This window comes from Callospermophilus lateralis, chromosome 10 (genome assembly GCF_048772815.1).
Source record: "Callospermophilus lateralis isolate mCalLat2 chromosome 10, mCalLat2.hap1, whole genome shotgun sequence".
NCBI lineage: Eukaryota > Metazoa > Chordata > Mammalia > Rodentia > Sciuridae > Callospermophilus > Callospermophilus lateralis.
Window position 1 is genome coordinate 119,625,698 of NC_135314.1, and position 20,647 is coordinate 119,646,344.

General features: G+C 56.2%; 1 protein-coding gene across 1 annotated transcript in view; it reads right to left on the reverse strand.

The window, feature by feature from the left end:
- Spsb4 (splA/ryanodine receptor domain and SOCS box containing 4) overlaps nt 1–18,504 on the reverse strand; it is a 52,525-nt gene extending 34,021 nt beyond the window's left edge. The window contains exon 1 of the mRNA XM_076868767.1: nt 17,811–18,504. Coding sequence (XP_076724882.1) covers nt 17,811–18,504 — 694 coding nt within the window. The remainder of the gene's footprint in view (nt 1–17,810) is intronic.
- Between the last annotated feature and the right edge of the window lie 2,143 nt (nt 18,505–20,647).

Genomic DNA, 20,647 nt, shown 5'->3' on the forward strand with positions numbered 1-20,647 from the left:
TCCTTCTCATCAGGCCCTTTGGTCACAGTGACGAAGGCCTGACTAACGCAGCCGCTCAGTCTGTGTTACTTCTGAGTGTCCCCGGGGAACCTGGCACCCTCCCCTGAAGTCGGGGCTCATGGCACCTGCTGTCCATGGGGGGGCGGGGGCAGCTGCTGGCCCATTTCCAAGACAGTTCCGGGTCCAGATGGAAGCTGCAGTTCAGGGAGCCCTTGGTGGCTGCCCACCACCCAACGGCACAAGTCTGGTCAGCGGGCACCGGTCCCCAGCGAGGAGACCCGGCTGACCCATGGGCTTTCGGTCTGTGCTGGGGTCACTTCCATTTTCCTGCTCGCTGAGCACAGCCGCACCCCAGAAAGACAGAAGGACAGAAGTCTGTCCTTGGAGGTTGTAGGCACAGAACTGCGTCAGCCCCACCTGCCACAGACAGGCGACCCCAAGTAGGTGGCTGGGGACACCTGCTGTCCCACCTGGTCCTCATGACCGCTTGCGTCTGAAAAATGGGTGCCATGCACGGGAACCACTGAGACCAAGTGAGCGGGCCCCTGGGGACGGCTGCCCAGGGCTGAGGGGCTTCCTCACTCCAGCCTGGGGGTCTGTGCACCTGCCTCCTCTGGCCCCATCAACCCACCCAGCCACGTCCACACCGCCAGCCACCGGGCCCAGCAGGGCGGCCTCCTCCTGGGCAGGCGAGAGAGCACCCTCCAGGCCAGGGCAGGCGCCGCGGGAGCATGGACCAGGAAGGCTCAGAGCCTGGCCCTGCGCCGCGAGTCACCCTGGGCAGTGGGCCCTGATCACGGTCCTCTCCAACCTGCTCCTCTGCAGTCAGAGGTGGCCCCAGGCAGGATAGCCGGACCTCAGCCTTGTTTCCCAACAGCGTGGGACCCCAGCAGGTCTCCATGCCTCTGTTTCCTGGGGAGGAAGGCCAAGAGCAACCAGCCAGTCACACTGTTGTGAGATGACCAAGGTGACCCGTCGAAAGTGTCGTCCACCAAGCCTGGCACGCGGCACCTTGGTGTGTGCCGTTTTCACTGGTCCAGCCGCCGTCACAGCTGCCCTGTCCCCGTGCTCACTCTGCATGGGAGAGGAGGAGGAGCCACCCAGGGCCACAGCCCGGGCCTGCCTGAGCCGGAGGACTGTGCTCTTAAGAGTTGTTCCCACCTGAAAGCACTCTCCATGTGCCCTGTACATCCACTGACACATGTAGGTGTCACATGTCACAGGTACTGTCACAAGTATGACCTCAAGACAGCCCCCTGTGGTAGGCACCGTGGCTATCATCCCTACTGCACACATAAAGGAAGGGCACAGAGAAGTCAGGTAACATGTGTAAGGTCACACAGCAAGGAAGCAGTGGAGCTAGGATGGGAGTCTCCACATTCAGAGGGCAGATGCTGGGCCCCTAACTGCTGTCCCCTGTGTGTCTCCCCTGCTTGCCGCCCGCAGGGCGGGGTGAGGTGTGCAAAGGAATGATGGAACTTTCCTCAACTGCTTTCTGGAGGATCACGTTCCGCAACACCTCTCACCAGGGGGACGAGGCCCAGCTGCTTCGGTGACACTGTCCTTCTGTCCTGTCCTCCTGGTCTGCGCCAGCCGCCCAGACTCTTCTGCAGAGCAGACTCTGGCCTTGCTGAAGGTCACGGGCGCCTTCAGGAGGCCGTAGATCAGAAATAAAATCAGCCTGCAGAACACCAAGCAGCCGCTGCCCGCATTCTGCTGGGCTCTGCGGCCGGAGGGAGGCTGGCCCCTGCCCAGCTGTTTGCAGGAGCGCACCACACACCTTGGGAGCCCTGGGGAGAGACCGGCAGCAGCAAAGCAGCCAGACAGACCCTGGGGTGCATGCTGCCAGCCCCACGCCCACGCAGGAGGGAGGACACTAATTGGTCATAGTACTCTTTCCCTCAGAGATGAGCTGAGGTCTCTGGATCCTTTGCAGAACCATAGGAAGTACCTATTGATCAGAATCATATTTTCTAGCTTCCTTGCAGCTAAGAGTGGCCATGTGATAGCACTGTGGCCTTTGAGCTATGGGAAGAAAGGGTATATGATGTTTCGGAGCCATCTTTTTAAAGAGAGGGAGTGTGTGGTCCTTTAGCTACTCTTCCACCCTGCCTGGGCTGTGGATGCAGGGGTTGGAATTCTAGCAGTCATTCTGGACCATGAGGCAGAGAAGCTAAAAGCTAGGAGGGTAGAAGGAGCAGCAGTCAGAAGGGGTCCCACAACACCCGTGGACTGCCCGTCTCCGGGACTCTCTTCCGTGAGAGGGAAATGGAGATGTGTTCTCGTCTAAGCCTACCCTATTAGGTAGGTTTGGGTGCAAACAGCCAGACTGTTTCTTATTGATAGATTTCCATCCCCTCTACCTATCCCAGGGGCACCTCCAGCAGGCTCTCAATCCCGCAGGTCCCCGGATTCATGGAGTTGCCTGCCGTCCTGGGCCTGTGCCGTCCACTGTCCCTTCCAGCTGGTCAGCCAACACAGACCCATCCTTCCAGACTTAGCTCGGGTGCTCCCGGCTGGAAAGCAGACCGAGACCCCGAGGTTGTAGGGCCTCCGTCTCCTGGGTTCCCACAGCACCTGGGCCTCCTGCCTGCCGGTGGGCGTCCTCTACATCATCTGTGCCCACAGCTATCTGTGGGGGCACTGGGCAGCCTTCCCCAGGGTCCAGGCAGAGGAGGGATAATCAACATTTGCAGGAAGAATAAACAACGTGTGAAGGAGTGCCCCGGGGAGCCAGGCACGCTGAGCTCTGAAGCCCCAGCATCTGTGGCCCGGGAAGGCTTCCTGGAGGAGGCGGGAGGCAGTGGCCGGGTACCAGCCAGGGCGAATGTCCCGCGGACCCTCAGGGTATCTTTACACGACTCCAAGGAATCTCCCCAAGGTGCCCCTGAACATCGTGGAGAGGTCACCCCCCCACCCAGCTGCTTCAGCGCCTGGAAAGCCAAGTGGTGGTGATTGACAGGGCAGCTGCCTGCGGGGGCTCCAAGCCCGGGCAGGGGGGAGGGTCAGCATTGTTGGAAGCTGAGCTTTCCCTTCCTGGTGCAGGGCGGCCATCTGGTTTGGGTCAAAGGTCTCCAGGGACTGGTTTGATTTATAGGCCGGTGCAGCCGCCCGGGCTGCACGGAGGGCACAGGGCGGCCAGGGCTGGGGTAGGAGAGAGGCCAGCCAGGGGCCCAGACACAGGGCAAGCACCCTGCTTCTGCTCCCAGCCTCAGGTTGCTTTCTAATAGAGAAATCCAGCAGAGGAAATTCCACCACCGAGAAAGCCAGGAAGCATTTTACTGCGTGCCCACCGCGGTCCACGGGGCCTGCGGGTGCGCTGCATTCTGGACAGGGAACAAGTCCTGTCCAGCAACACCTGGCATTTCACACTGACAGGCTCAGGGACCACTGAGCCGCATCTCACAGGCAATGGCTTCAAAGCACAGAGTCCCACAGCCTGTGACACTGGACCTAGGAGTGACACCCAGCCTCTGCCCTCTGAAGCGTCCTTCCCCACAGTGGGCGCCTCTGGAATCTGGGGGACAGGGAGGTCACAGGGGCTGAGGCAGCACAGGGGACCCTCAGACCCCCACGCCGGCTGCAGGCGGGCTCGGGCAGCAGAAGCCCCACAGTCAGGATGGGCTGAGGTTTCCAAGGGGCTTTAAACAGCAGCTGGCCTCGAAGAACCTGGCAAGAGGCCCACTTAGGCCACATGCAGACGTGGCACCGACCTCGAGGCAGGCAGAAGTACGGACGCAGCGATGGGCCTGGGGTGCTGGGTGCTGGGGAGGGCTGGGAGCCTGCACTCTGGTGATGGGGGAGCCGGAGAAGTGGGCTCTGGTGAGGGAGGCCGCACATGGGGCATCTCCCTGGGTCTGACCCCTCGGCCTCCAGCTGCAGCCTTCCCACTGGCAGAAGCCTGAGAACATGAGTTGAAGTGGGACCGAGGCCGTACCCATGTCCTCTGCAGGACATGTCCCAGGACTGCAAGGGGCCCCACCAGGAGCTGGAGGAGGGGATGGGGGCAACTTGGGAATAACAGTGACTGTCCCCTCTGAGACACCATGGTGCACAGTCCCCAGGGCCCCTTCTAACCAGCTGGGGAGGCCACACACCTGGCACTGTACCCAGAGACCCCCGCCTCCCTAGAGACGTAAAGCACCAGCCAGGTACCCCTGTCTAGCCAGGGCAGCCAGGGCTCAGGCGGTCCCTGGGCTGGTTCCGGTCACACAGGTCAGAACACACACCTGAAAGCCACATCTAGAGGTGTCCAGGACACCATGCTGAGACCAAGCGAGGAAAGCAGGATGCCACAGAGTTTTTTGGGTGCTTCAAAAGCTGCAGCGTCTCGGGAGCACAAGACGCAGAAGGGACCTTCAGGACACACTGAGTAGGAGGCTCCAAAGCTGGGTCTCCAAGTGCCAGTTCTGGTCTGAGGCCTGCTGGCCGCTCACAGGCTTGCCTTTCTCATCAGTGAAATGGGAATATTAAGGGGCCACCACAGGACTAAGGGGACAAGAGGACCTAATGGAACTTCAGAGAGAGCGGGCAGCTGGACAGGGGCCCAGAGACAGGCCCCCACTGGTCACTGTGACTTAAGCCAGAGTTGAAGCTGGGAGCCCGTCTAGGCCGAGGTGGGGGCCATCCATCACCAGTGAGCCCGCCAGAAACCTCACCTCCCCCGGCAAGGAATGCAGATGAGAAAGCTTATGGGAGGGGGCGGGTGATGAAACCTGACCCAGGGGCACTTCCTGCCCAGCCACCCAGGGGGAGATGCTGGCAGCCCCAGCCTTTGACCTCGGCCCTTGATCTGTTCACCCCTGGCAGGGTGGGGGCAGAACCCAAGACGGGCCCTGGTTCAGAAAATGACAACCAGACCCAGCCATGTGCCGACAAGACAAGTGTCCAACGTCTCCCAGGCATCTCAGAGGCCACCGGGTCAGGAGGGAAAGGCAAGGAGCCAGCATGGGCTCGCCACCCAGCGGCCACCAGCGCTGCTCCACTTGACTCCAGCCGGAGAGCAGGGACGAGAGCTGGTGGGTTCAGGAGTGCGGGGACACAGGCTGGGCCACTGGGTCCCCTTCCCAGCGAGTCTCCTAGAGCACCAGGGCCCTGTGAGCTGGTCACCAGCAATTCGCGGGCCTTGCCATTTACCAGGGGCTTCCACGGGTGGGCCACCTCTCCCCATTTCACTCCCGAGGAAACAGGGCCTCGGGCTTGGCCGGCTCAGGAGCTTCGGCTGAGCTAGGAGGGAGCAGGACCTGCCTCCCCTCCACTCCCCACCCTGGAATCCCTGGCATCCCTCCTGTCCGTCCATCCCCCTGCTTCCCACCCAGGACCTCTGACATTCTCTGAAGGTTCCCAGGCCTGACTGACCCTTCCGCCTGCTCCAGGTTTCTGAACTGGCCCTGGGGCCCTGGAGGAGCTGGGGTGAGCGCTCCCCCTCCTCGCAGCACTGGCCCCAGGGTCGGCCCCAGAGGGCAACAGTGCCCCTGCTCTCTCCATCAGGCTCCCCAGTTGCCCCCAGGTGGCCCTAAAGCAGCGACTGCCCAGAATTTGTGCCGTGGTGGAAATGGTCCACTTCCTGTGTTGTCCAACGTGGCGGCGGCCGCCAGCTGCATGTGGCTAAGGAGCATGTGAACACAGCCAGAGCAACTGAGGAACTGGAGTTTTCGTTTTATTTAATGTCACTTAATTTTAATGAAACGGTTGCTTAGTGAAACACACGTGGCTAGTAGCTACCACGCTAGATAGCCCCCCAGTGCAGAGGGTGTCACCAACGAACCCAACGTGTGTCCCTCCATATTAGAGATCATAGAAATGCAAAGACTCTTTGAGGCCTTCTTGTCCAATCACTTTCTTCCTTTGGGGGAAAAGCCAAGGTGCAGAGGTGCAGATGGTGACTTATCCAATGTCACACAGCCAGGGGCCAAGCTGGAATCCACTAGGTTCCCGGTCCGGTGCCCTTTCCGTGACCTTCCCTACCCTGGCCTCTCGTACACCCAACACTAGACTCTTGAGAAAGTCCAGTTAGACCGGGTCAAGGATGCGTGTGCAGCCTCCACACCTCTGAGCAAACCATTTTGGCAAAACACCTTGAGCAGCCTAGCAGGGTGGCCCATGTCGGCCAAAAAGGACATAAAAGCGCTCGGTCCACCATGCACCTCCTGGGTAGCTTGCCCAGCCTGGGAGGAACGAGAGCCCAGGCCAGCCTCTGGGCCCAGCCATCCCAGGGGACACCAAGGGCAGGCAGAGCTCACCTGTCCCGGTGATGCCTGCCTGGGTCCAGCCAAGAACATGGACAAGCCCAAAGCATGGAGACGGGGTGGCCTGTGCTTTGGATTTGGCTATTGGTGTGGGGAGGCTCCAAGCCCTGGGTCCCCCACCCACCACCTAGATAGGAGAGACTGAAATGCAAGTGCTCTGCCAAAGGACAGTGCTGGGTTGGGGGTGGCGGAGGCCCCTGATCCTCTTATAGAGGCCCTGCTCCTGGCTAGGCTGCCAAAGTCGGGCTGAGTAGATCCAAGGAAACCTACACTTTAAAAAAAAACAAAAACCCAGAATCATCATGGTGGACAAGCAAACGTTCCCAATCAGCTCTGCCACTCACAGGGTGACCCCCGGTGAGTCTTCCCACCTCCTGGACCTCAACTCACTGTCTAAAACAGAAAGGTACAACCACCAGAACCAAAGGCCACCCCACCCGCCCTCCAAGCAGGCCACCCGAAGACACGGGAGGCTGGTCTTCGGGAGGCCTGTGCCCATGGAAAACAGACCGTGGACAGCGTTTCCTGAGACAGTGATCGGCTGGAATCTGTAGGGCGCGGTGGGCCAGCGGCGCACACTCTCCAACACACCCGGCCTTGCTGGCTGCCCTCTTGGTCATAGGCTCGTCCCCACTGACTTGCTCAGGACCACCTCAACCCCAATTCCCCACCCCAGAGAGGACCACGGCCAGTGGGTGCCCCCCACCTTCTCCAATTCTGTTCTCTTAATCACATTTCTCTATATCTGGATTGATCCAAGGCATTTTTTTTTTCCCTGTTCCCATCTGTCTCTCCCTCAAATTGTCATCAAAACGTCCCCAGGGCCCCCCACATAAGAGATATTCAAAACATATTCACTGAGTGACGGGCTGGCTAATCCTCTGACCCTGACCATGGCTCCCACCAGACGGAGGGCTCCAGGGCCTGCCTCGCTCACCCCCACAGCTGCTCTGGCTCAGGGTCAGCAGGAACAGAAGGACAGGTGAGCAGGTACCTGCACCTCTCAGGCAGGGCTGAGTGTGGCTGAGGAGCCAGCAGTGGTGCCGAGACCCATGTCAAAGGGGCGGCCGTGGGCAGGTGCCACTCATGTCCATCTACGATTCCTAGCTAACTGGAAATTCCTCGGGACCGATTTCCACGACGTCTTCTCCAGAGGCTCGCAGCACGCGGTCATTCTATTTTGTGTGGATGCTGCAGGAAGCAGGAGCTCTTTCCCTGGAAACGGCTGCCGACCTGACAGGTAACTGGGCGGATTCTCAGCTGTGGCCACTCATTCAACAAGGCTTACTGAGAACCCACCAGGTGTCAGGTGCTGGGGACACAGGGCAGTGGGATGGCCAGCCCTCGACTGTGAGTAGAGACACTCAGGGACCCAAGAGGGCTGCAGGCTGCACCCACACCTTCTTTCTTTCTTTTTCTTTTTTTTTTTTTTTTAAAGAGAGTGAGAGAGAGTGAGAGAGAGAGAATTTTTTAATATTTATTTTTTAGTTTTCGGCGGACACAACATCTTTGTTTGTACGTGGTGCTGAGGATCGAATCCGGGCCGCACGCATGCCAGGCGAGCGCACTACCACTTGAGTCACATCCCCAGCCCTGCACCCACACCTTCTGAACTGCCACTGTGGTTCCTCCCTGTGCTGAGGGTCAAGCTGGAGGCCTCTCAGGACGTCCTGGGATGCAACAGGTAGAATAAGTCACCCAGGATGCCCAGTACGGACGGCTCAGGCTGGGTGCACGCATTTTTCCATTGGAAAGGGAGGAAGCTGAATCCTGATAAATGCGTGTTTCCTTATTGTCAGGACCCCCAAGCTTGCTCCAGCCCAGACTGCAGGCAGACGCCCCCCCCCCCCCCGCCCTTCTGCCTTGGGCTGCGTCTCCCACCCAGTTCCTGGAAATCCAGGGCACAGCTGCCTGTGCCCTGGGCCCCCACCCACCCAGTGGCCTCCTCCGGGCAGGTGTCCCAGTTGCTGACCATGGCCAGCACTGGGCTAATGGCACCAGCCAACTGGAAAGCTTATAACCAGAGCCGCTGCAAGACTTCTGAATCAACAGGAGGATGACAGAGCCGCTGTTTCCCAGGCTCCAGGGGATGCTGAGGTTCTGGCAGGAACATGAAGGGACAGACTCCAGGATGCCACAGCACTCCCAGAGCTCAGAGGCCCAGCCCAGAGGCAGCCAATCAGAGGGCAGCAGGAGCCTCTGCCAGCACCCGCAATTCCTGGAGCCTGACTGGTCTCCGTGAAGCTTGTGATCCTGGGCCCTCACTCCAGAGGTGCCACCTCTAGGAAGATGAACAGAATCCCACATGCCCCTCCTAGCAGGGCTCACACATCCAGTGGAGGGCTGTCACCCACCTCACCAAACAGCAGGGACAAACCTGCTCGTGTCTGTGTCATGAAATGTCACAGAGTGGGCAAGATCTGGAACTCAGCTGGGGCTGCAGATGGAGCCACTCAAAGGAGACTCCTTCAATGACTCAGAGGCTGGGACAAGGCAGAAGGAAGGTCTTTGCTGGCAGCTCTGGCCCCTGCGCCTCTCTCTGGGGGTCATGGGCTGGGAGTCAGCAGGGAGGGGCTCCGGTGTGGCCCTGGGGCCCCTGGCGGGCAGCCCTGCCTATCAGAACTCCCAGCAGGCAGGTCACAATTGGGGGCTCTCGCCGCGCTATTTATAGGAAGCAGCCACTGAGAAGGAGAAGAACCTGGAGACCGGGCGGCCGTATTTTCCAAGCCCACGGCTGTCTCGGCTTAATTTCATCCCAAGCAAATAAATCATTAAGGAGGTACCGAGTCCTGGAAGATCTGACGAAGAAAGGCCATTAAACGGCACAGCCTCCCCTTGAATTATGGAAGGCCTCCGACAGCAGCCTTATTAGTGTCTGGGCCAGCCTGTAACTCACGCTAACTGCCCCCGGCCTTAACCAGGGGACAAGCCTGGGCGAATCGGCTGCTCCCTGACCGTGGGCAAGTCAGCGTTGCTGCCCGCCTGGCAGGCCGGCCGGCTCCCCTCTCCCCCTCATTCAACATCCCCCTGAATTTCTCTTGCTCCATCCACCACTGTCCCAGCACCTCCTGCCCAGAATCATCACTGATGCTAATCAGGGGGTCGAGATGAGCGCAGCCCGGGGCGCTGTGGTCAGGGGTACTTAAGAGCCGGGGAAGGGGGGACCACCAGGGTCAGCTTGGTAAACTACTTTGATAAGCACCCTGAAGCCCAGGCCTGGCACCACTGGAGACATTCAATGTGACCACATGAGTGCCCAGCGGAGCCCAGGTGGAGAGATGCAGGGCGTGAAGCAAGGACGAGATTCCAGCCCTGGGACAGCCACCTCCCCAGCAGGTGCCATCAGCTGGCCCTTCACCTCCTTCAGTCTCATGGGAGAAATGGGCTGAGAGCATCTCCTCCTCCTCCCTGGGGATTCGTGGCTCCACAGGGCTGCGGCCTGCGAGGACGGGAGGTTTTCATGAGATGACGCAGGAGAGGCGCTGAGCAGCGCTGGGCCCTGGGCGGGTTTAACAAAGAGCTGTTTCCATTTGTAGTAATCCCTTCCCAAACAAAGTCACCCCCGCAGGAAAGCTCCCGGATAATCCGTGGATTTACTGTGTTGGCTGCATGGGCAACTGGGACAGTAAACTGAGTCACCTGCTGGTTGGGGGTGGTGAGGACCAGAGGGAATGGGCTGGATAGGGAAGGGAGGAGGCTCGGAGGCACAGCTGGACTGCTGGGACAGGGAGTGAGGCCCCAGGGGGTCGGTGGACAGAACCCGGCCCCTGGGCAGAGCCAGGCCCCTGACATCGGGTTTTACTGGCGTGGTGGAAGTGGGCCATTTCCAACAAAGAGGTCAGCGCAGGCCCAGGCGAGGAAGAGCAGATGGGCCCCCGGCTGCAGGATCACCCAGTGTGGGGGAGGGGGACGGCGGGGACAAGCCCTGATGGAGGCACCAGCCCTACGCCACGCCTGCCACATGCAGGATCCTCGGCATCACCCGGGAGCTGGTCGGAACACAGGTTCTTGGGCCCGGCCAGCCCTGCCAAGTCAGTGGGCACTTGACCAAGACCCACTGGGGTTCGGGAGGCACTGCTGACGATTCTGTGGGATCAGCGCCATCCCCAAACCCACTTTCCAGGGAGGACACGGACGGACCAGGGAGCTAGGAGGCTGATGCCCACGTCACCCAGGGAGAAGATGGCAGAGTCCCTGTGACTGTGCTAATCCCCTGGTTCTGGTGTCTAGGAGGGGATTAGGGCAGGTTCTGACGTGCAGGAGGCAGTGGGAAGCCATGGGGGAGGGTGGACAGAAGGGGAGACACGTGGCTCGACTCTGACCAGCTCCAAAGGCCTCCTGCCTCCTGGTCCTCCAGGTCCCCGCCCATCACTATCCCCCCTGTCCCCAGCACCACATCCTCCATCATGTCCACTGGTTTCTGATACAGAGGCATGAGCCGCATGGCTGCCTCTCTCTCTTGGTTTTGGGAAGGAGCATTTTCAGTGGGGACTGGAGGCCTGGGTCTGCATTCTGGTTCTGCTGCTGATTGGCAGGTGACCTTGAACAAGTCCTCGTGGCTCCCTGGTCCATTCAGCTCCTCCCTGTAAAGTGCAGGTCTTGCATTGTCTGCTGGACAGTGTGTCTTTTAACTCTGGTCCTTTGGCCCCCGCCTTTGTCCCTCCACCACTCCTGAGAATGCAGAGCCTCCTTCTCCTCCCTTTCCTTCTCTCCAGTGGTCTAGTAGTGGCCAGCCCGCAGCCAGGCCTAGCACCCGTCTGCTCAGAGGCAGATGCTGCACCTCAGGCCTGCCACTATGGGAGCTTGTCCCTGAGGAGCACACATGTGCACAGCTGCTGAGTGTCCTTCTGGCAAAGTCCACCAGGCAAGCGCCCCTGGGAGCTACAGGCTTTCAGAGAAACACCCAAACAAGACACTTAGAAGGAAACTTCTAGGACCGCTTGTGGAGAAAGCTAAATACTCCTGGCTCATTTGTAACAAACTCATCATGGCACCTGAACTCAGATATTTTAAAGAGATGAGTCAAAAGCCTCCCAGAACCAGCGTATGCCCTTGTGTGACATCCCTCTGATTGGGATTGAGGTTTAATAACAACAATGATTTCCACATTTAACAACACTGTAATTTACCAGTCTGTGGAAGCAGAAGTAGTCAGAAATTAGACAGAATTACTCAGAAAATAGTCAGACAGAATTATACCTACCGTTTTATCAGCACCTACTATGTGCTGTATACTAGACCAGTCACTTTTCTGGCTATAATCCATGATCCCAACACCGTTTGGCAAAATAAATTGTCCATTTTTTCAGATAATCAAACTAAGGCTCAGGGTTAAAATAACTCACTCTGGATTACAGCTAATTAGAAGCAAATTAGAATTGGTGCTGGGCTCCCTGAGCCCTGGGTCTGCCAGGAGACCACGCTGTGGCCTGGGGTGACCACGCCTGATTTCAAATGCTGTTGCCTGCATTTCAAAATCCCTTTCCTGCAGGCTGGGCTTACTAATGAGGGTGCAAAGTGTGAAAATCCTCCTCAAAGTCTTTTCTATTCAGCCGACGTCTGTTGCTTTTGTGGGTAACAAAGGGTGAGGGCCAGTGTGTGAATTGAAATGCCTGGCCCATCACACAGCCTCCCTGGGCCTGTGTGTGGGGACAGATGTGCCATGAGGAGCGCACAATGAGAGGTGGGAAGGGTCACACAGGGGTCAGATGTGGCGGGCAGCACCCTCTGTTGCAGCCAACTGTGACTCAGATCCTGCCATGGCAGGTGGTGAGAGGCCAAGACTTCAAGATGAATTTACTAACCACCTACTCTGCACCGTTCCGTGGGGTGCCATGAGAGGGGCGGCCAAGAAGGCTAAGATGCGGTCTACCTCAAAGAGCAGCTCCAGCACAGCACCAGCAGAACCTCGAATCACATATGGCGGCCCTACTGTGTGCAGGTAAGGCTCCTGGGTCCTTATCATGCAGACGCACATCCTATGTGAGAACTGACTGGGCTCTGCGCCTCCAATAATTTTAGTGCCACAGTGTCTCCAGCCTTCTTGGTATCAAATTCAAGTGACTCCACTGTTTTTTAACCTAGAAACCAAGTCAACCACAAGCATTCACAGGTGCCCAAGTTGAACTGAGAGGTGTGATTGGAGCTACGGGTCAGGCATGATACTGACAGCCCCTTCCACTTGGCACCTACAGGGGACCACATGCTGGGCCATGCTTCATTTCCAGTGCAGAACTTGGCAAGATACGAATAATTATTCCCACTGCACAGATGGGAAAACTGAGGCGTGGGAAGGTTAAATAGACAGATGGGGGGAGAAAGGGGATTCAAATTAAGATCAAATTTTATTCTTAAAGGAAACTGCCTAATTGTCCCAAATAGGGATCTGAATAATTAAATGATGATAAAACCACACCATAAAAACACACACAGCTATTAGTACAATGAGGCGGCTCTCCATTAACTGATATTTAAGCCATTAAATATCCGTGGGGGGAGGGGTGAGATACAGAGCAAGGTTTACAGCGCGGTCTGAGATTCCCTGCATCAATACTTCCAGAAGGACGTGGTGGCTGCCGACAGGGAGCAGGACTGGAGACGGGGAGTAGGGGTGGGGTTCTTCATTACACCACGGTTTGGAGGATGTCCATTTGCTACCAAACACACAGATGGCCTTTCAAGGTTCATGTGCACACACAAAGCCCCCCCCCTTCCATTCTCCACGTGTGGCATGCCCCCTGGGCGCCATCCTGCTGGGCTCCCCTGCACTTGAGGGCTGAGAGGGTACCCATTGTGGGAAGATACTGAATGGCGACAGGGGGCACCCAGCGCTGAGCTGATGGTGTAGAGACAGCCCTGGACCGAGACCAGGGAGTGACTGGGGACAGGACCAATTGACAGAGGAGGGGATAAAGGGGAGGGCAGGTGAGGACAGTGGCGGAGGAGCCAAGGATGGATACAGGAGGCTGGGGGATCCGCCACCCCAGGGAAGACACACAGTGTCCAGTGCAGACCAGGAGGACAGCTCTGGCAAGGGGACGGTGTCCTTGCAGGCATCTTGGTAGAAAACTCTCTCTGGCCTTCATCGACACTAGAAGCCTTGGCTGGCCGCCAGCCTCCTCTGCTGCGCTGTTGCGCCAATAAATACTTGTTGGCAGATCGATTAAACCATCTAGGAATGACGTCTGGAAATACGGCTTCCTCTGCCTGGCACAGACGGACAAGCGCCGAGACTAGCTAGCCCCAAGATACCTCGTTTCCACGGTCCTCCCAGGGCAGCCCTGAACGGGGACATATTGGAAGCAGGGCTGGCCCCGGCAGCAGGAGGCCAGCAGAGGAGTGGTCACAGCTGTCCCTTGTAGGTCTGTGGCCTTGGAAACCCAAGACTCAGTTTCCTCCCTTATGAAATGGGGATAATACAGTGACACTGCCTCACTTACTATGACTAAATTATTTTAAATAAAATGAATAAATAGTCAGCCTAGGACACATAACACGGGTAGAATCCAACAAAAAGTATAACTATGGATACCTCGATATCAAAACTGCTCCAGGGTTGGGCGTGGTGGCACACACCTGTAATCCCAGCAGCTTGGGAGGCTGAGGCAGGAAGATGGCGAGTTCAAAGCCAGCCTCAGCAATAGCAAGGTGCTAAGCAACTCAGTGAGACCCTGTCTCTAAACAAAATACAAAATAGGGCTGGGGATGTGGCTCAGTGGTCGAGAGCCCCTGAGTTCAATCCCTGGTACTCCCCCAACCAAAAAATAAATCTGCTCTGGGGCCCCAGGGCCATGTGTCTGTCTGGGGTGCCTCCCCTCTTCCTGTGTCACTCATCACCGGCCACCAAGAACTCCACAACTTGAGAAAACCACCAACGTGTAGAAAGAGGAGCCCAGGAACAATTCTGAAAACCAACTCAGAGCAGATTCCAAAGGACTGGCCTACCCCGGGGGGGCCCAACCTCACAGCGGTGGGGACATTCTCAGTGACATTCCCCCATTAGCGATCAAGCACGCCTGATTCCAACCACCGCTGGGCCTGTCTTTATATGACTTAGCTTTTCAGAACACCCTGCAGAGTGCTGTACTAAGCCAGGGCTTTGAGAGATGGAGCTGAAGGGGTAGGAGGAGGAACAATAGCAGAGAAGATGTGTCGGTGCCTCATCCAAACTCACTGCAGAAGGCTGGGGTCAGCCCCTGGCTGCATGGCCACCCAGCCAGGTGAGCAGACCCTGCTGAGCCTTCTCTCCCTGCCTTGGCAGACGACTGCCATGCAGGCTCCTGCAGGTACTAGCTGGGCAACCTTGAGCGGCTCAAGCTCTCTGTGCCTTAATTTCTTCATGGCGAAGTAAAGATGATATGACAGGTATTCGCTCAGAAAGTTGTTAAGGGATGTGGCTCAGTGGTAGAGTGCTTGCCTAGCCTGCAGGAGGCCCTGGGTTCAATCCCCAGTGCTGGAAAAACAAAACAACCCCCCGCCCCCTCCCCACAATGATCCAATGAGTTAAAATGTGTAAAGTGCTTAGAATAGAGCTCAGCACAGGCTGAGCACTGCATAAGTGTTAGCTGGTGTTCTTATTGCCATTATTATTATTACTTGGGCCCTTGACAATCTGGGACAGCTTCCCATTTGCCTGGTCTAGGTACCATGCTTCTCAGCTCACTGGGATGCCAGAGCCCCCGGGCATCCTGCAGCTCTTTGCAATAAACTCCCAGATGCGGGGCCCCATTTCACTCCACGCTGCAGCAAAAGAACAATTTCACTTGCAAAACTGACAACAGACATGATGTGTTTGCAATATGAAATCGCATCTTGTTTGCAAGAGGAAATCGCATCGCCAGGAGCTCCCGTCCCAGCAAACACGTGCTTCTGAGTTCACTGCGGTTAAGGCCTTTCTAAGCCTTGCTTTTACAGTCACAAAAAAATTCAGAAATTAAAAGTGATATCCATTAACTTACTTCCGTCTCATTAGAGGAGAAGCCTCTCTGAAAACCACTTCCATTTTATTCCACAGATGAACCCCAGAACCTACCCAGCTCACCTAGTTAACTGAAGCAGTGGGCCCCAATTGCTGGGAGTCTGCTCTGTGCTGGTGAGGTTTTATTTTTGTTTTGTTTTCTTTTGAGGTACTAGTGATAGAACTCAGGGCCTTGCACATACTAGACAAGTGCTCTACCTCTGGACGCCACATCCCCAGCTCTTCGTATTTTATTTCGAGACAGGGTCTTCTTAAGTTGCTCTGGCATCAACTCAGTGGTCCTCCCGCCTCAGTCTCCCTGCTAGTGAATTTTTATCATCCCCATTTTGCAAAGGAGAACGTTGAAGTTTGAAAGAGGAGGTGAGGATTGCTGAGAGCCTCCTGCTGAGTGCTGCTGCAGTCTAGCCCAGGCCGGTGGGGGCTGCTCCCCCTCCCCCCAGCAGAGTTCTCTCTTCCACTATAATCCTGGGGGGAAGGAACCCCAGGGAACATCCCTGTCTTTTCTCTCCCGAGCATGTCTCTGACCCTGGTCCCCCACTTCCTAGTCAGGGATATCTGGGGACCAGTCACCATGTCCCCAACTAACACTGGCTCAGAATTCTCCCTACCCATAGGTCCCCACTTTGGGTCTCCTTCCCTGCCCAGAGCCAAACTATTCCCAGTCCCTAGAGATCCATGGTGGACTTCGGCCCCGGGTCATCCACCACAGGGACCTCACAGCTCCTTCCCAATCACTATCCCACTCCTGGGACTCCATTGCAGCCTGTCCTCTGGCCACGCTGTGGTCAGACTGGTTCCATGCTGAGCCGGCCCTTTCTGTATCATGTCTCGCCCAAGGTTGAAAACAGTATCCTGCCTGCAGAACAGGCTAGTGCCACACCAGACATGCCAACCCTCCTCACTAAATGGGAAATGCCAGGTTTGTTACAGATGACACCCTGGCCTCCCTGGCCTCCTGGACGGGTCCTCCAGATTCTGCCAAACTGAAAAATCAAGGCCAGGGGAGAGGAGGATGGAAAGCTCCAAGTTTTAGTCCCACTGAGCTTCTCCAACTATTGCAAGGACCTGAGCTTAAAAATGCCCAAACACAACTGTCCCTCCGTACCCGGCCTCCCTGACCATGTGTATAGGAGGAGACTGCCCCTGACCCTAACATCCAGGAGGGAGCCACTGGTGGCCACCCTCCTCACATCTCAGCTTCATATCTGAAGGCCAAGCCATGGTCTGAATGGTGTGAATTAACCACCAAGAGGAAGCCCATCTAGGGGTCTCACCTTTGGCTTTGGTAGCTCCCACTGCCTATCAGGCCTTTAATCCTGACTACCATATTATTGGTGCCAACATATATGATGTCACTACAGCTAAAGAAGTGGCCCAGTACTGTCCCATTTTTACAGATGAGTACAGTGAAGTTTACGGAGTTAGGTGGAGTCACCAAAGACAACACCACTAAGTGTTGGGGAGACATACAGGTGGAAATAAAGAACATCAGACGCCAGAACATTGGTATACCCGGGCCACCCTTCTGGTCCAGTGACTAATTCCAGCAAGTAAAATTTCCCATTCCACTAAACAGTGTTTGTTGTTGCTGTTGGTTTGATCACCTCTAGGGTTTGCCTGGTCAACCTGTATTAAGAGGACCCCAGACACTTTCCATTAAGACTAATTCTGCCCTTCTCAAGATGTACTCCTCCACTCCAAGGTTTATCCAGTAAAACAAAATGGAGCAACGCTTTGCCATTCCATGACACTCTTAGTGCAACAACCACAAAAACAAAATATGAGCAAGAACACCACCAATCATACCAGACAGCTGAGCGTACCAGCTGGTAGGCTGGTGTGTGGAATGAGCAGCCCACGGTGCCTGATTCCTGGCCCAGCTCAGCCTAGATTCAACTGGGGACATATGTCCTCCTGGGGCCTCTGTCCAGAGGCCACCCTGCCTCCCCAAGCTAGCTGGTAAAGTTTCCAGTAGCTGCTAACTTTAAAAATCGGGACAGTTCACACAATCTAGATTTCTGGATTCTTTTGGAAAAAATCCAAAGATGTGACAACCTTGGGTTTCCATTCCCATCAGGGCAATAGTCAACTGGGGGCTGAATTTGGGGGTTCAGCCCCTGCATACAGCAAGTGGTCAATACATGACCGATGCTAAAGTGGCTTATCACTTATCAGTAACTAGGGTGCATGGCATTTCAGCCCAGGGAAGGTCTTCCTGTTACCTTCCTCCTGATGTGACTAGCATGGATTATTCTGGGCACCCCTTGTACAGCCAGAAGGAGGGGTAATGAACATCTCCACGCAAAGTCACTCTGCTAAGCACACACAGCATCGTGTTTGATCCTCACGACAACACTGAGCTAGATTGCTCCCACCACCATTCCGCAAATGGGAAAATGAGGCACAGCCCAAGCCACCAAGCCTGCAAAAAGGTCAGGATTCAAACCCATGGCTAACCACCGCCCCTGCACGGCAGGATCATCCCAGCGGCTGCTGCACTGGCTCTGCCTCCGGCCTCCTTCCCCAACTCCCCGACCACCGACAGGCAATCTCTGAACCCCGAGCACCTCACCGAGCACACTTACGGTCAAGGCCATTGATATAGCGCATGGTGACTTCGCAGTGGCCCCACACGGCACTCACCACCGGGTACAGCTTCTTGCCCTTGAGGCCTCGGAAGGCCACGCCCAGGTACTGGCCGTCCACGATGAAGCTGAGCGTGCCCTCATCCATGTCCAGCACCACCAGCAGCGAGTCGGGCAGCGCGAAGGCCTCGTCGGGTCCTAGGAAGGCCGGGTAGGCGACGCCGGGCCGGTTCTTGCCGTCGTGGTAGAGGCGGCTGCGGCCCAGGTCCCAGCCCCACGACTCGGCGTCACTGCCCACCAGCGCCGTGTAGCCCACCGAGTGCAGCGGGGCTCGCGCCGTGGCCACGCCCACCACCGCGTGGGTGCCCCGCTGTCGCGCGGGCCAGTGGATCTGCCAGGCGTGCAGGCCGCGCGCGTGGCCCACCTTGCCGCGGATGCCGTCCGTGCTCTGCGCCACCGGGTGCCGGTGGAAGGTGAGCCGATCGTCCTCCTTGACGAAGACGTTGAGGGAGCGGTCCTCGGGGTTCCACGCGTGCCGCAGCTGCACCGCCAGCCCGGCCGCGGGCATGTCCAACAGCTGGTCCAGCCGGGCGGGCCGCCCGGGCTCTGCACCTCGCAGCTCGCGCTTGGCGGGTCGCAGCGCAGGCTCCCGCACCTCCACCGACTTGAGGCTCCCGGAGAGCTTCTGGCCCATGGCTGACTGTGGAGAGGGGGGCCACTGCAGGCCACTGCTACCTCGTGGGAGCCTCCACTCCCCGTAGCCAGGGACAGACCACGGGGCTGGGAACCCGGTTTCCGGACCGCAGACCTCCACAGCCTCCTCTGGGCTGCGGCAGGGGCTCAAGCTCCTAGAAAGAAGCAAAGGGCACGGGTTATAACAGCAGCATCAACAGCCAGTTACTATTTCATTTATGCCCATGCCTTGGCTGAGCCCTTGTGCATGCATAGTAATAATGATAATTAATATATTCATCTCTGGCATTTATCTAGCACCTGCCATATGCCAGAGTACTGTTGGAAATGATTTAGATATTAGCTCATTTAATCCTTAAGATCTCACAGTAAGACACATAGGTTATTATTAATAACACATGGGTTATTTTTCCAGACATAGGATAAATAATTAGCCAAAGTCCACTACTAATAAGTGAAAGAGCCAATATTCAAGCCAAGGTCACCTGATTTCAGAATCTGTGTTCTGCATTTGAGCAATCATAAGTAATCATTTTAGAAATAAGGGCTGAACCCAGAGAAGCTGGGGCCATAGATATTTAGGGTGTGGTCCATGAGTTTCCAGCCCTGGCTGCCCTAGGGAGCTTAAAAAGCATCCTAAAAGCCCGGGGTGGTGATCGAAGAGGCTGAGGCAGGATCACAAGTTTGAGGTCACCCTTGGTAACTTAGCAAGACCCTGTCTCATAAGTAAAAAAGACTGGGAACATACTTTGGTGATAGAACAATTGGTGGGTACCCTCCCCAACACACACAAAAAAGCATCCCAAAATACAGCCAGGCGTGAGAAGCAAAACAACAGAACCAGAATCCACAGGATCACTCAGGGACAAGAGCAGGAGGCACCCCTCTGAGGATCAGGTGCCATCTCCATGGGAAGACCAATGAGGACAAACTGGGTAGTATACAAGAGCTGGTGTCCGAGCTCTAGAGCCAGACAGACTGCACCCAAATCTTTCCTCTCCGTGTTAGTTTTGTGTCCCTAAGCCTCTCTCAGACTCTAGGTTCCTCATCTGTAAAATGGGGATAAAATACCTCCCTCCAGGTAGTCTAGGAATCTGAGAGACAATATTATAAAGGGCCACCCTGGGTCTCTGTGGTGTTTCTCCTCTGACTCTGTTCTTTGGGCATCCTGCGTGGACCCTTTTCCCTTGGATGTGCCAGTACTTTCTTTCGTTTATAAACCCTGTTAACAGCCTTTACCCCCTATTTGCATTCCCCGATGCAAGATTCTGGTTTTCAAGGAGGAGAAATCGACCACTAGAAGACCAGCTAGAACCCAGGCTGCTTGGGCTGCTTGGACAGGCCCTGGGAGTTGGGAGAGGAGAGCCGAGCCTTGCAGACCAGAGGCATGTGCCCTCCCCTCCCTGATCTGAGAGCTGATGGGCTTGGAACAATTTCCCTAAGAAAGGTAAGGAGATAGGGATGGTTTTCATGCCCTCCCACCCTAACAGTGGCACACCTTAGCCAAAGTCCAGGTGGGGAAGGGAAGAAACCTGAAACCACACAGCACCGACAGGGATCCCCTGGGCTTTTTTTTTAACCCTCATTTTATTCTCGACTCCCATTTTCTTTCTATTCTGTTGTTAGAACTCAGCTTCAGCTGATGTTGACCCTATTCAGAGACTTTTGGCTAATGTTTGACCTGAGGAATAGCAGAGCATGTGGAAATGTGGAGCACTAGACAATTTTAAGACGGCGGAAGAAAGTTACTCATTTTCATATCTGAAAGCACCCAAAATGAAGAAGAAAGAAAAACAGAAATGCAAACTCCCTCTTCAGCAAAATTAAAACACATTTGTAATCCCAACCACAGTTTAAAGGGAAGAGCTGTCAAAACGGGTCAAGGGCTGTCCAAAGCAGTGAAGATCCAAAGTAGGGGGAGGTAACACCTTGAGAAGACACCTGTGGCTGGAGAGTTGGCAGAGCTACCCAGCAGCTGATATTCCTGAAGGAGAAAACCAAGGGTTCCAGGAGCAGCAGAAACAGTCTGGCAGTGGCCCCTGCCTCTGACGTTTTAGGGGATGACGAAGGGCAGGACTGGTGGAGGAAACCACCAACCTGCCATCTTTGCAGGAATCTGTGTGTTGGTGAGGTGGTTGGAGGAG